Here is a 13,660-nt window from a genome sequence, read left to right on the forward strand (position 1 = left end):
CTATTGGTAACACTGTTTTTTAAAAGTTGTAAAGTCTTCGTTTTTGCTTGAAATATATACAACTGAATATTTTGCAAACATTCTTAACAGTATGACAAAACACATCAGGCCGTTGAAATGTCATTGTTACGTTCTTTTACGTCAGATACATTCTGTTACAAATGGCACATTTTCTATTCAAATTGCCAATATGGAAATCCACCTGACACTTAATGTCAATGATTAGCACGTGTAAGTCGCTCTATCCACGGAAAGTGGAGGACAATACACATGCACTGATGTTTTTTCACTGTCGTTCACTGTTGTAATATGTTTGTGATAACCAGCATATTACCAGTAACAACAGGTAACAAGAAACACTCAGATAACTACACGGTATGTTGTGATAACCAGCATATTACCTGTAACAACAGGTAACAAGAAACACTCAGATAACTACACGGTATGTCTGTTGTGATAACCAGCATATTACCAGTAACAACAGGTAACAAGAAACACTCAGATAACTACATGGTATGTTGTGATAACCAGAAACACTCAGATTACCATGTTGTGATAACAACATAACAACAGGTAACAAGAAACACTCAGATAACTACACGGTATGTTGTGATAACCAGCATATTACCAGTAACAACAGGTAACAAGAAACACTCAGATAACTACATGGTATGTTGTGATAACCAGCATATTACCAGTAACAACAGGTAACAAGAAACACTCAGATAACTACATGGTATGTTGTGATAACCAGCATATTACCAGTAACAACAGGTAACAAGAAACACTCAGATAACTACACGGTATGTTGTGATAACCAGCATATTACCAGTAACAACAGGTAACAAGAAACACTCAGATAACTACATGGTATGTTGTGATAACCAGCATATTACCAGTAACAACAGGTAACAAGAAACACTCAGATAACTACATGGTATGTTGTGATAACCAGCATATTACCAGTAACAACAGGTAAAGAAACACTCAGATAACTACACGGTATGTTGTGATAACCAGCATATTACCAGTAACAACAGGTAACAAAAGAAACACTCAGATAACTACACGGTATGTTGTGATAACCAGCATATTACCAGTAACAACAGGTAACAAGAAACACTCAGATAACTACATGGTATGTTGTGATAACCAACATATTACCAGTAACAACAGGTAACAAGAAACACTCAGATAACTACACGGTATGTTGTGATAACAACATATTACCAGTAACAACAGGTAAAAAGAAACACTCAGATAACTACAGGGTATGTTGTGATAACCAACATATTACCAGTAACAACAGGTAACAAGAAACACTCAGATAACTACATGGTATGTTGTGATATGTTGTGATAACAACAGGTAACATATTACCAGATAACAACAGGTAACAAAGATATTACACTCAGGTAACTACACTCAGGTACACGGTTGTGATAACCAACATATTACCAGTAACAACAGGTAACAAGAAACACTCAGATAACTACACGGTATGTTGTGATAACCAAGCATATTACCAGTAACAACAGGTAACAAGAAACACTCAGATAACTACACGGTATGTTGTGATAACCAACATATTACCAGTAACAACAGGTAACAAGAAACACTCAGATAACTACACGGTATGTTGTGATAACCAGCATATTACCAGTAACAACAGGTAACAAGAAACACTCAGATAACTACACGGTATGTTGTGATAACCAGCATATTACCAGTAACAACAGGTAACAAGAAACACTCAGATAACTACATGGTATGTTGTGATAACCAGCATATTAGTAACAACAGGTAAGAAACACTCAGATAACTACACGGTATGTTGTGATAACCAGCATATTACCAGTAACAACAGGTAACAAGAAACACTCAGATAACTACATGGTATGTTGTGATAACCAACATATTACCTGTAACAACAGGTAACAAGAAACACTCAGATAACTACACGGTATGTTGTGATAACCAACATATTACCAGTAACAACAGGTAACAAGAAACACTCAGATAACTACATGGTATGTTGTGATAACCAGCATATTACCAGTAACAACAGGTAACAAGAAACACTCAGATAACTACACGGTATGTTGTGATAACCAGCATATTACCAGTAACAACAGGTAACAAGAAACACTCAGATAACTACATGGTATGTTGTGATAACCAGCATATTACCAGTAACAACAGGTAACAAGAAACACTCAGATAACTACATGGTATGTTGTGATAACCAGCATATTACCCTAACAACAACAGGTAACAAGAAACACTCAGATAACTACACGGTATGTTGTGATAACCAGCATATTACCAGTAACAACAGGTAACAAGAAACACTCAGATAACTACATGGTATGTTGTGATAACCAGCATATTACCAGTAACAACAGGTAACAAGAAACACTCAGATAACTACACGGTATGTTGTGATAACCAGCATATTACCAGTAACAACAGGTAACAAGAAACACTCAGATAACTACACGGTATGTTGTGATAACCAGCATATTACCAGTAACAACAGGTAACAAGAAACACTCAGATAACTACACGGTATGTTGTGATAACCAACATATTACCAGTAACAACAGGTAACAAGAAACACTCAGATAACTACACGGTATGTTGTGATAACCAGCATATTACCAGTAACAACAGGTAACAAGAAACACTCAGATAACTACACGGTATGTTGTGATAACAACATATTACCAGTAACAACAGGTAACAAGAAACACTCAGATAACTACACTGTATGTTGTGATAACCAGCATATTACCAGTAACAACAGGTAACAAGAAACACTCAGATAACTACACGGTATGTTGTGATAACCAGCATATTACCAGTAACAACAGGTAACAAGAAACACTCAGATAACTACACGGTATGTTGTGATAACCAGCATATTACCAGTAACAACAGGTAACAAGAAACACTCAGATAACTACATGGTATGTTGTGATAACCAGCATATTACCAGTAACAACAGGTAACAAGAAACACTCAGATAACTACACGGTATGTTGTGATAACCAGCATATTACCAGTAACAACAGGTAACAAGAAACACTCAGATAACTACACGGTATGTTGTGATAACCAGCATATTACCAGTAACAACAGGTAACAAGAAACACTCAGATAACTACACGGTATGTTGTGATAACCAACATATTACCAGTAACAACAGGTAACAAGAAACACTCAGATAACTACATGGTATGTTGTGATAACCAGCATATTACCAGTAACAACAGGTAACAAGAAACACTCAGATAACTACACTGTATGTTGTGATAACCAGCATATTACCAGTAACAACAGGTAACAAGAAGACTCAGATAACTACACGGTATGTTGTGATAACCAGCATATTACCAGTAACAACAGGTAACAAGAAACACTCAGATAACTACATGGTATGTTGTGATAACCAACATATTACCAGTAACAACAGGTAACAAGAAACACTCAGATAACTACACGGTATGTTGTGATAACCAGCATATTACCAGTAACAACAGGTAACAAGTAAACACTCAGATAACTACAGGGTATGTTGTGATAACCAGCGTATTACCTGTAACAACAGGTAACAAGAAACACTCAGATAACTACACTGTATGTTGTGATAACCAGCATATTACCAGTAACAACAGGTAACAAGAAACACTCAGATAACTACACGGTATGTTGTGATAACCAGCATATTACCAGTAACAACAGGTAACAAGAAACACTCAGATAACTACACGGTATGTTGTGATAACCAGCATATTACCAGTAACAACAGGTAACAAGAAACACTCAGATAACTACACGGTATGTTGTGATAACCAGCATATTACCAGTAACAACAGGTAACAAGAAACACTCAGATAACTACACGGTATGTTGTGATAACCAGCATATTACCAGTAACAACAGGTAACAAGAAACACTCAGATAACAACACGGTATGTTGTGATAACCAGTAATTACCAGTTACAACAGGTAACAAGAAACACCCAGATAGCTACAAAAATAACCCACAATCATAACAATAACAAGTAACACAGAGGTAATACCCAAGTATGATAAGGATTAAGGCGTTGAACAAGCTCACTGAATGCTAATTGTACAAGAGCAGTACTTGTTGGCGGAGTGAGAACACCCAGCTATATGTATAAGTGCAGGCCCAGAGATCTTCCTGAAGCACTGAGCGAGGCCCCTCCCACATGCTGACTGACCCCGTTTGGAGAGAGGAGACAAGAGAGTTGATACAGGGCATCATATCATTGTGTTGACGTTCGGCGTTGTGTGTGTACGTACAGTACAGGGTGGCTGTGGATACCCAAGGATGACATTGTAGCAGAAAGTTGGGGAAACTTGCTAGGAGCGAGGGACAAGTGTGGCTACCCGGATACCGTAGTACGGGTATGTACTCATATGGACCCAGCTTCAGGGACTTTTGTACATACGGGGATGCGTGTTCCATAGGGACACCCGAAACGTCGAGAGACGCTTGTGTTTACAGACGTATATACATTTGGACGTGGACGTGGTCGTGTACCCCCATGAACCCTGTAACGTGGAGACACTCTTCTCTGTACTGATAAGCACAACTGTAACGACAAGGGAACGTATGTGAGTTACCAATTGGACCATTTTAACTGCAAAAAGCTTTCTGTGTACACATTAATATATTTGTAACCTTGAATGACAGTCGTGTTTTCCCACAGGACCCCATGTAACGGAGAGCTTGAGGGACACGTGGGTACGCTTCAGGCGCTGACGTGGGTCAGAGGTTAGTGTTATTCCGAAACGTTTCCAACATTTGGGTTTACTCCGAGGGTACTCTAATCTGAAAAAGAAATATGGAGGACCATCATCAACATCATCATCACCATATGACGACCACGGACTCGACCCCAGGACCGTCTCCACCGACGGCGGACCATGCCTCTCACCACGGCCACCATATCGTAAGAATTACTTCTTTGTTGTATAAACTAACAATTAGATCAGTCAAAACAGCCGCAGGTCGTCCCGACATTAGCCTGTACACGTCTGACAATGGATCTAGTCATACACTGTTTGTATCCGGGTATGGGGGTCTCTCTTAACTCAAGATATGTTCACCTATGTAAAGCGGATAATACCCAAACAAACTATCAGCTCGCCCCCGCTATTCACCCACCATTTCTGATGCTTATGTACGGCACTCTTGTATCTGACTTAACAAACAATATAGTTGATAGGAATCTGGACCGTATGATCGATCACGGGAGGTTTCATAAAGAGAGGTTGTCTAAGCCGCATTTGCTGTTTAAGTTTGTTTCTCTTTGTAAACAAACATCCATCATACGAACAAACATTATCGTGATTGAAGTATATGGTCCCGGATTGTGAGACACCGGATATCCAAGCAATAGTCACAATGGAAAAAGTCGGTCACGAAGTCCTACACAGACACACTGCGTCTGGGGATAATACTTGAATGTTGTTCTGTGTTGTGTCAGTGAAAAGAACGATCATTTCAAATTTCTGGTTTATTTGTTGCTGTTGTAAGAATGGCCATACATTATTTATTTATTTTTTAATACTCATAACGTTTTCCCACGTTGTACTATTTGATATCAAGGTGTAAAAATGACAAAATAAGTTATATCACACAAAACTTGATGTTTATTACACATCAGCAAATCATATTTTCAATAAATAACAAGACATATATATGTAGGTTCTTTCTTCATGTACATGCACTTTTGTACTGTTTACTACTATATGACATCCGTGTAGATCAGTACTATTTACTACTATATGACATCCGTGTAGATCAGTACTATTTACTACTATATGACATCCATGTAGATCAGTACTATTTACTACTATATGACATCCATGTAGATCAGTACTATTTACTACTATATGACATCCATGTAGATCAGTACTATTTACTACTGTATGACATCAATGTAGAACAGTACTATTTACTACTGTATGACATCCATGTAGATCAGTACCATTTACTACTATATGACATCCATGTAGATCAGTACTATTTACTACTATATGACATCCATGTAGAACAAGTACTATTTACTACTATATGACATCCATGTAGATCAGTACTATTTACTACTATATGACATCCGTGTAGATCAGTACTATTTACTACTGTATGACATCAATGTAGAACAGTACTATTTACTACTGTATGACATCAATGGAGATCAGTACTATTTACTACTATATGACATCCATGTAGATCAAGTACTATTTACTACTGTATGACATCCATGTAGATCAGTACTATTTACTACTATATGACATCAATGTGGATCAAGTACTATTTACTACTATATATGACATCCATGTAGATCAGTACTATTTACTACTGTATGACATCCATGTAGATCAGTACCATTACTACTACTATATGACATCCATGTAGATCAGTACTATTTACTACTGTATGACATCCATGTAGATCAAGTACTATTTACTACTGTATGACATCCATGTAGATCAGTACCATTTACTACTATATGACATCCGTGTAGATCAATTTACTATTTACTACTATATGACATCCATGTAGATCAGTACTATTTACTACTATATGACATCCATGTAGATCAGTACTATTTACTACTATATGACATCCATGTAGATCAGTACTATTTACTACTGTATGACATCCATGTAGATCAGTACTATTTACTACTATATGACATCCATGTAGATCAGTACTATTTACTACTATATGACATCCATGTAGATCAGTACTATTTACTACTATATGACATCCATGTAGATCAGTACTATTTACTACTATATGACATCCATGTACATCAGTACTATTTACTACTATATGACATCCATGTTGATCAGTACTATTTACTACTATATGACATCCATGTAGATCAGTACTATTTACTACTATATGACATCCATGTAGATCAGTACTATTTACTACTATATGACATCCATGTACATCAGTACTATTTATTTACTACTATATGACATCCATGTAGATCAGTACCATTTACTACTATATGACATCCATGTACATCAGTACTATTTACTACTGTATGACATCCATGTAGATCAGTACTATTTACTACTGTATGACATCCATGTAGATCAGTACTATTTACTACTATATGACATCCATGTAGATCAGTACTATTTACTACTATATGACATCCATGTAGATCAGTACCATTTACTGCTATATGACATCCATGTTGATCAGTACTATTTACTACTATATGACAACCATGTAGATCAGTACCATTTTACTACTGTATGACATCCATGTACATCAGTACTATTTACTACTATATGACATCCATGTAGATCAGTACTATTTACTGCTATATGACATCCATGTAGATCAGTACCATTTACTACTGTATGACATCAATGTAGATCAGTATTATTTACTACTATATGACATCCATGTAGATCAGTACTATTTACTACTAATATGACATCAATGTAGATCAGTACTATTTACTACTATATGACATCCATGTAGATCAGTACTATTTACTACTGTATGACATCCATGTAGATCAGTACTATTTACTACTATATGACATCCATGTAGATCAGTACTATTTACTACTGTATGACATCCATGTACATCAGTACTATTTACTACTATATGACATCCATGTTGATCAGTACTATTTACTACTATATGACATCCATGTAGATCAGTACTATTTACTACTATATGACATCCATGTAGATCAGTACTATTTACTACTATATGACATCCATGTAGATCAGTACTATTTACTGCTATATGACATCCATGTGGATCAGTACTATTTACTACTATATGACATCCATGTGGATCAGTACTATTTACTACTATATGACATCCATGTTGATCAGTACTATTTACTACTATATGACATCCATTTAGATCAGTACTATTTTACTACTTTATGACATCCATGTTGATCAATACTATTTACTGCTATATGACATCCATGTACATCAGGACTAGTTACTACTATGTGACATCCATGTAGATCAGTACTATTTACTACTATATGACATCCATGTAGATCAGTACTATTTACTACTATATGACATCCATGTAGATCAGTACTATTTACTACTATATGACATCCATGTAGATCAGTACTATTTACTACTGTATGACATCCATGTAGATCAGTACTATTTACTACTGTATGACATCCATGTAGATCAGTACTATTTACTACTATATGACATCCATGTAGATCAGTACTATTTACTACTGTATGACATCCATGTAGATCAGTACTATTTACTACTATATGACATCCATGTAGATCAGTACTATTTACTACTATATGACATCCATGTAGATCAGTACTATTTACTACTATATGACATCCATGTAGATCAGTACTATTTACTACTATATGACATCCATGTAGATCAGTACTATTTACTACTATATGACATCCATGTGGATCAGTCCTATTTACTACTGTATGACATCCGTGTAGATCAAGTCAGAAACAGTTCATTCCGCTGGTCCAGTCAGCTGGACACACAAACCATGGCTGCTTCCTTCACCTGAAAAGTATAAGAACAATTACAATAAACACAGAGAATGACAATAAATTATCTATTACCGCTTAATTAGTTAACGAGGCACTTCTGGATTCACATCTTAATTAAGGTTACACAATGTATGTAATTAACGAGCCAATTAAAGGAAAGGTGGTTATATTTTAGTACCTATGCGTCTTACCTTCATCTTCACTTGTGCCTCCTGAAGTTAAGCAGGCTCTATGAGATGGGAGTGTGGCGAAGAGCCCTTAGTAAAGGTGTCATGGTCCCGGATTACAGTAATGAAAAACAATGTATTACTATTATTTACTATAATAATAGATATTATCATTTCATATATTTGAGAACAGGGGAAGAAATACCTGTTGGACATATGTGTATCCATCAGTAGAGGTTTTCCCTTCTGTGAGCCGGTCTGGAGAAGGGTGAACTGCTCTTCCATTTCAGGAGTGTCGTCTTCGTCTTCCTCAATGGACAGCTCCGTTGATCTCTCATCGAAATCAACGACGTCAAGAACAATACTCATTTATATGGGCGGAAAAATAATGTATCGCCATTTTGATTTTTTCTATGGCCATTTTAACTTTTTGGTATGGCCATTTCGACTAGGGTCAGTGTTGCCATTTTTCGTGTGGCCATTTTGACCTTTCCCTCTGAAGTATACCATTCACCGAATCTATCAGAAAACCAACTGTTTTTAATGTCTTTTTAATAAATAGTATCATTGGTAACACTGTATCCCATGATACACCTGTATGCAGTTGAGTTAGAAATTCAGCTATTTCAAATGGTCAAACTCGGTTTGAAATTTGTGTAACAACTTAAGTTTGTCTTGTAAGGAAGTATCTAATTTGTAGCTTGGTTATGACATTTAAACAAACCCAAAAACCAAAACAGTTTAGCCCTGATAGTATGCTTTGAGGTGAAAGTAGTCACTCACTTGAGAGGATTTCGGAATCGAACCTACAATTACCCCATAACTACGATCACACCAGTGTGTTTGGTGAAAAAACATGAAACTGGGATTCGAACCTGCTGCCATTGGTTCCTGTCAAATGTCGATTAGACCGCTGGACCACCCGTTCCCCTGATCTAGTGTTCGTCGCTGGAATATATTTTATGTAGAAACGGATGATGACATGAGCTTTGCCCTGAAACACATATACACAGATGCCACTCGAACAGGATGCAGGTGACACTGAGCACTGCCTAAAGATCTGATCACCACAATGGACAGTTGCGTCCCTCTTCATTGTCAGGATCCGATTGTAGTATGTTCGAATTCACACAGGCATTGTACCCACGTGGGAATCGAAAGCGAGCCTTCAAGCGAGACTGTCAAACAGACTCTCCATTTGGCTACCCACCAAATATTTTTACGATCAACAGTGTAGTGAACTGACCACTTTAAAGGTTCTAAATGATCTTCTCAATGTCACCTTCTCTTCTTGTGCTTCTCCAAAACCTAAATCAAAGCTGATAGTTGTTTCTTTCGCAATATTTTCTAAATTCTTCTTCAGTCAAAGGTTTTCTACACCGTGATCGACTGGTCGACCGTTGATATGCAGGAGGGGTCTGTGATTACCTCGTGTCAGTTTGCGACATTTTATTATCATGAAGTTCTATAGTGTCTATTGTTACGTTTCAGATGACGTTTCAGCTGTGGACAGCGTCCAGTCTCCTGGTCCAGGCGTGGCGTCTCGACACCCTGCACGGTTAGTGGCACGGTCTCCACACCCCCAATAAATCACCCTTACGTCACCATGTGCCACATTATCCAACCTCCCATAAGCTTCCCCACCCATCTCAATCTTCCTTTGTTTTCAAACTGTAGTAAATGATGCCCATGGAGGGGAGTGAAATTCGTTGTATGCTTGTCCCTCGGGGAAGACGCTTGACCGTGTCCTCAGGCAAAGGTCCATACAAGGGATTTTAGTGTACAAGCTTACACCTTAAAATACGTCACTCTCCTTCTAAACGTCCAACCTTTTTTGGAAACAAACACTTACGCTACCACCATATTGCAACACCATCTTATTCACCCTACACCCCCTATCCCGACCTCCTCCACAACCCCTACCCCAAACCATTACCTTTCTCAACCGCTCACTATCTTACCTATCCATTCAAAACCACACCATACTAAGCACTGCCTAAGTGCACAATTTACTACCTTACCCTACTATCCACTACCATGCCTTTGCGTTAGAGCATCATCTGTCACAAACACTTTAATACAACACTCACCTCATCCACGACACACCACGTAACACAAACCCCTTCAATAGATCCCTCGCGCCATCTTGTCCAGCACCCACTATACATACACCCGGGAATCCCACTGATCACGATTCAGGAAGTATGACGTTTTTGTTTGTAATGTGTATTAATTTAGTCCTACAATGAATGGTGTTTTGTGTACCAGGGTTGGTGCCAGCTATCATGTTTTGCTCCGTCCTTTCTGTCGTCTACGAGGGCTCCAAGTTCTACTACCACATCGGCAAGATCCTTCACTCCAGGAAGTCCACCAACAGGTACAACTTATACACGGATGTCCGGTTGGGATGGGGGTGGTGATAACTACAGTTCAGGGAAATAAGATATATACTTCAATGTCAGCTTCCTTGTCCTGTATTATAGAGATACTGTTAGTCAAAAAACATGATCACAGCACGATTAAAACCCCGATTAAAAAAGTTGTTTAACAAACTATCATTAAAATATTGACACAGTTCACTGTTTGTTACGAGGGAGGAGTGCAGAGAAAGGGACAGCCAGGTGTTCGAGAAACACGTTCACAAAGTTATTTATTCATTAACCTGTGCTGTGCCGTCACCATCCGTCCTCGAACACCTGGCTGTCCCTTTCTCTGCACTACTCCCTCGTAACATACAGTGAACTGTGTCAATATTTTAATGATAGATTGTTAAACAACTTTTTTTAATTTTAGGACAAAAATTCTGCACAAACTTCACAGAGTGGGTATGATATTTTGATTATGATCAGCGTTTCATTGAGTATGTTATGTTTATTAGTTTTCGAGTTAGATCGCAATTCATCGATCGGTCCGTTTTTGAGCATTTTTATAGGTATTGCACTATATGCCTTCAGTTTACAGGGTTTAGTCTGTGTCATTGGCCTGGATTCCTTATTGTATGTATTAGTGGTTGTTGTTATTATATGTAATTAGGTGTATCGTACTTGTACCGATCATCTGTCAGATGGGCTGCCCGCAATCTTGGCGTCATTAACTGAAGGTGCGAATTTCAAGGCTGCGGTGAGGGTATATGACACTCAAAAGAGCGTTATATCAATACTTTCATGTACTAAAATTATGTGTAAAACATTTCTAGGTGTCAGCTACCTACGGCCCTGTTGTGTACATTAAATACGTTTCTATCGCAGGTGGCAGGGCACACTCGTGGCTCACTATGTGTCCCGGATGTGGAAAGCCTTGGCCTATACAACCCACTTTCTGATTGGCTACATCCTCATGCTGTGCACTATGACCTATAACGTGTGGTTGGTGCTTGCCGTCTGCCTCGGAGCAGGGATTGGCCACTTCTTTCTTCTTCCTCTCATCGTGCACGTGCTGAACAAAGTCACGGACGAAGAAATTCGCGCAGTTCGCGCCAACACGACTCCAGTTACGAGGTGCAATAGGGACTCCGACAAGTCCGACAGTGCAGACTCATCCGAAACGGACAGCATCCGTCGAGCTCGGAACAACGAGAATGACTCTCTCCTAGAACAGATCTCGGTTGTTCGAGAAACAGAGTTGTGAAAGTAATAACTTGCAACGTGTGCCACTTGTCCTACGCATGTTATGCATTCTAATGTATGGAAAGTCAATCAAATTACCCCTACAGTAAAACATGGTTATATGGAACAGGGCTATGACAGTTGCAGGGAACCGCGGTTTCTTGGATGTTTGGTGCCACTTACCACGTGACCAGGGACAGTGTACCGATGGACGAGATGCACTAGTTCCTCACAGTGGAGTGAGTGAGTGACAGCTGTTTTACGCAAACGACTGATTTCCATATTAGCAATACGGAAAGCGCTCAACAAGACGTCGTACAAGTGGATACGTTTGAATTAGAATGTCAAATATGGACTCCTCTTCAATAACTTACAGTCTTTGCTGTGATCTGTTTGCAAGAAGTACACTGGAGACCTTTCAACGTACATTTATGCTCACTTCATGGAACGGATGTTCACATTTCATTTTCATGTGATATGTTTTGTGGTTCTATAATGTGTGTGTCCTTGTTTCATTTGGTATTCAGGTTAAGTGTTTGGTGAAAAATATCTTCTACTACTACTACTACGACCATTGTATTTAGTGGTTGATATTTTGCTCAAAGTTCCAAACTGGTTGGGGGAAGGTGTTGTGGAGCGGGTGGTAAGGTGTTGGGTGGAGGTGTAAGGTGTTGGAATAAGATAGCAAATGTAATCACAATTGGCAATATCCAGTTCAATCTCCTCTCAAGGAAAGTGTTCCGGACCTTTTCCAGACCTGTGTGCCGTTATACAAAACGATCTTAGCGCTAGATTGGCCTACCTCCCATACCTTAACATAGACTTAAGATAGTCTTAGCGCTAGATTGGCCTACCTCCCATACCTTAACATAGACTTAAGATAGTCTTAGTGCTAAAGTTGTTTTGTACACCAGCACCCAGGTCCCAATTGGGTCTGACATAGCAGTGAACATATGACAAAACCCTTAGACGTTCAGGGCCCCGTTCCTCAAAGCGATCGTAGCGCTAAGGTGATCGTAACTCCCATACTTTAACATAGACTTACGACTAACGGGACCGGGTAGTCAGGCTCGCTGATTTGGCTGATGCTTGTCATCGTAGCCCATACGTAGATCAATGAATGCTAATGGTGTCAGTCTAGTCTGGGTCATTCAAGAAAGTTGTTATTTACAGCCCGCCGTCACACAGCTTGATATATTCACTGCGGCGTTAAACAACATACAGATAAACAAACACACACAGATTCCATCACGTAGTCAAGTACTGAGGAGGTGACCGGGCAAGGCAAAACTATTGTAGACCAAGGTACTCAAGA

General features: G+C 38.6%; 1 protein-coding gene across 2 annotated transcripts; it reads left to right on the forward strand.

Annotated features, from left to right (window-relative positions):
- Positions 1-4,066: 4,066 nt before the first annotated feature.
- LOC124267594 lies at positions 4,067-13,297 on the forward strand. 2 transcript variants are annotated; one of them, XM_046702555.1, is made up of 5 exons: positions 4,067-4,644; positions 4,740-4,982; positions 10,232-10,298; positions 11,009-11,117; positions 11,989-13,297. In XM_046702555.1, the coding sequence occupies exons 2-5, from the start codon at positions 4,875-4,877 to the stop codon at positions 12,365-12,367; spliced, it is 663 nt and encodes a 220-aa protein (XP_046558511.1). In that variant the 5' UTR covers positions 4,067-4,644; positions 4,740-4,874; the 3' UTR covers positions 12,368-13,297. The 2 variants fall into 2 exon arrangements, with proteins under 2 accessions (XP_046558511.1, XP_046558520.1); XM_046702564.1 differs by having other exon boundaries at positions 4,067-4,640.
- Positions 13,298-13,660: the final 363 nt, after the last annotated feature.

The sequence above is a fragment of the Haliotis rubra genome, unplaced genomic scaffold (assembly GCF_003918875.1).
Source record: "Haliotis rubra isolate DU_JTF1 unplaced genomic scaffold, ASM391887v1 Scf1005, whole genome shotgun sequence".
NCBI classification, from domain to species: domain Eukaryota; kingdom Metazoa; phylum Mollusca; class Gastropoda; order Lepetellida; family Haliotidae; genus Haliotis; species Haliotis rubra.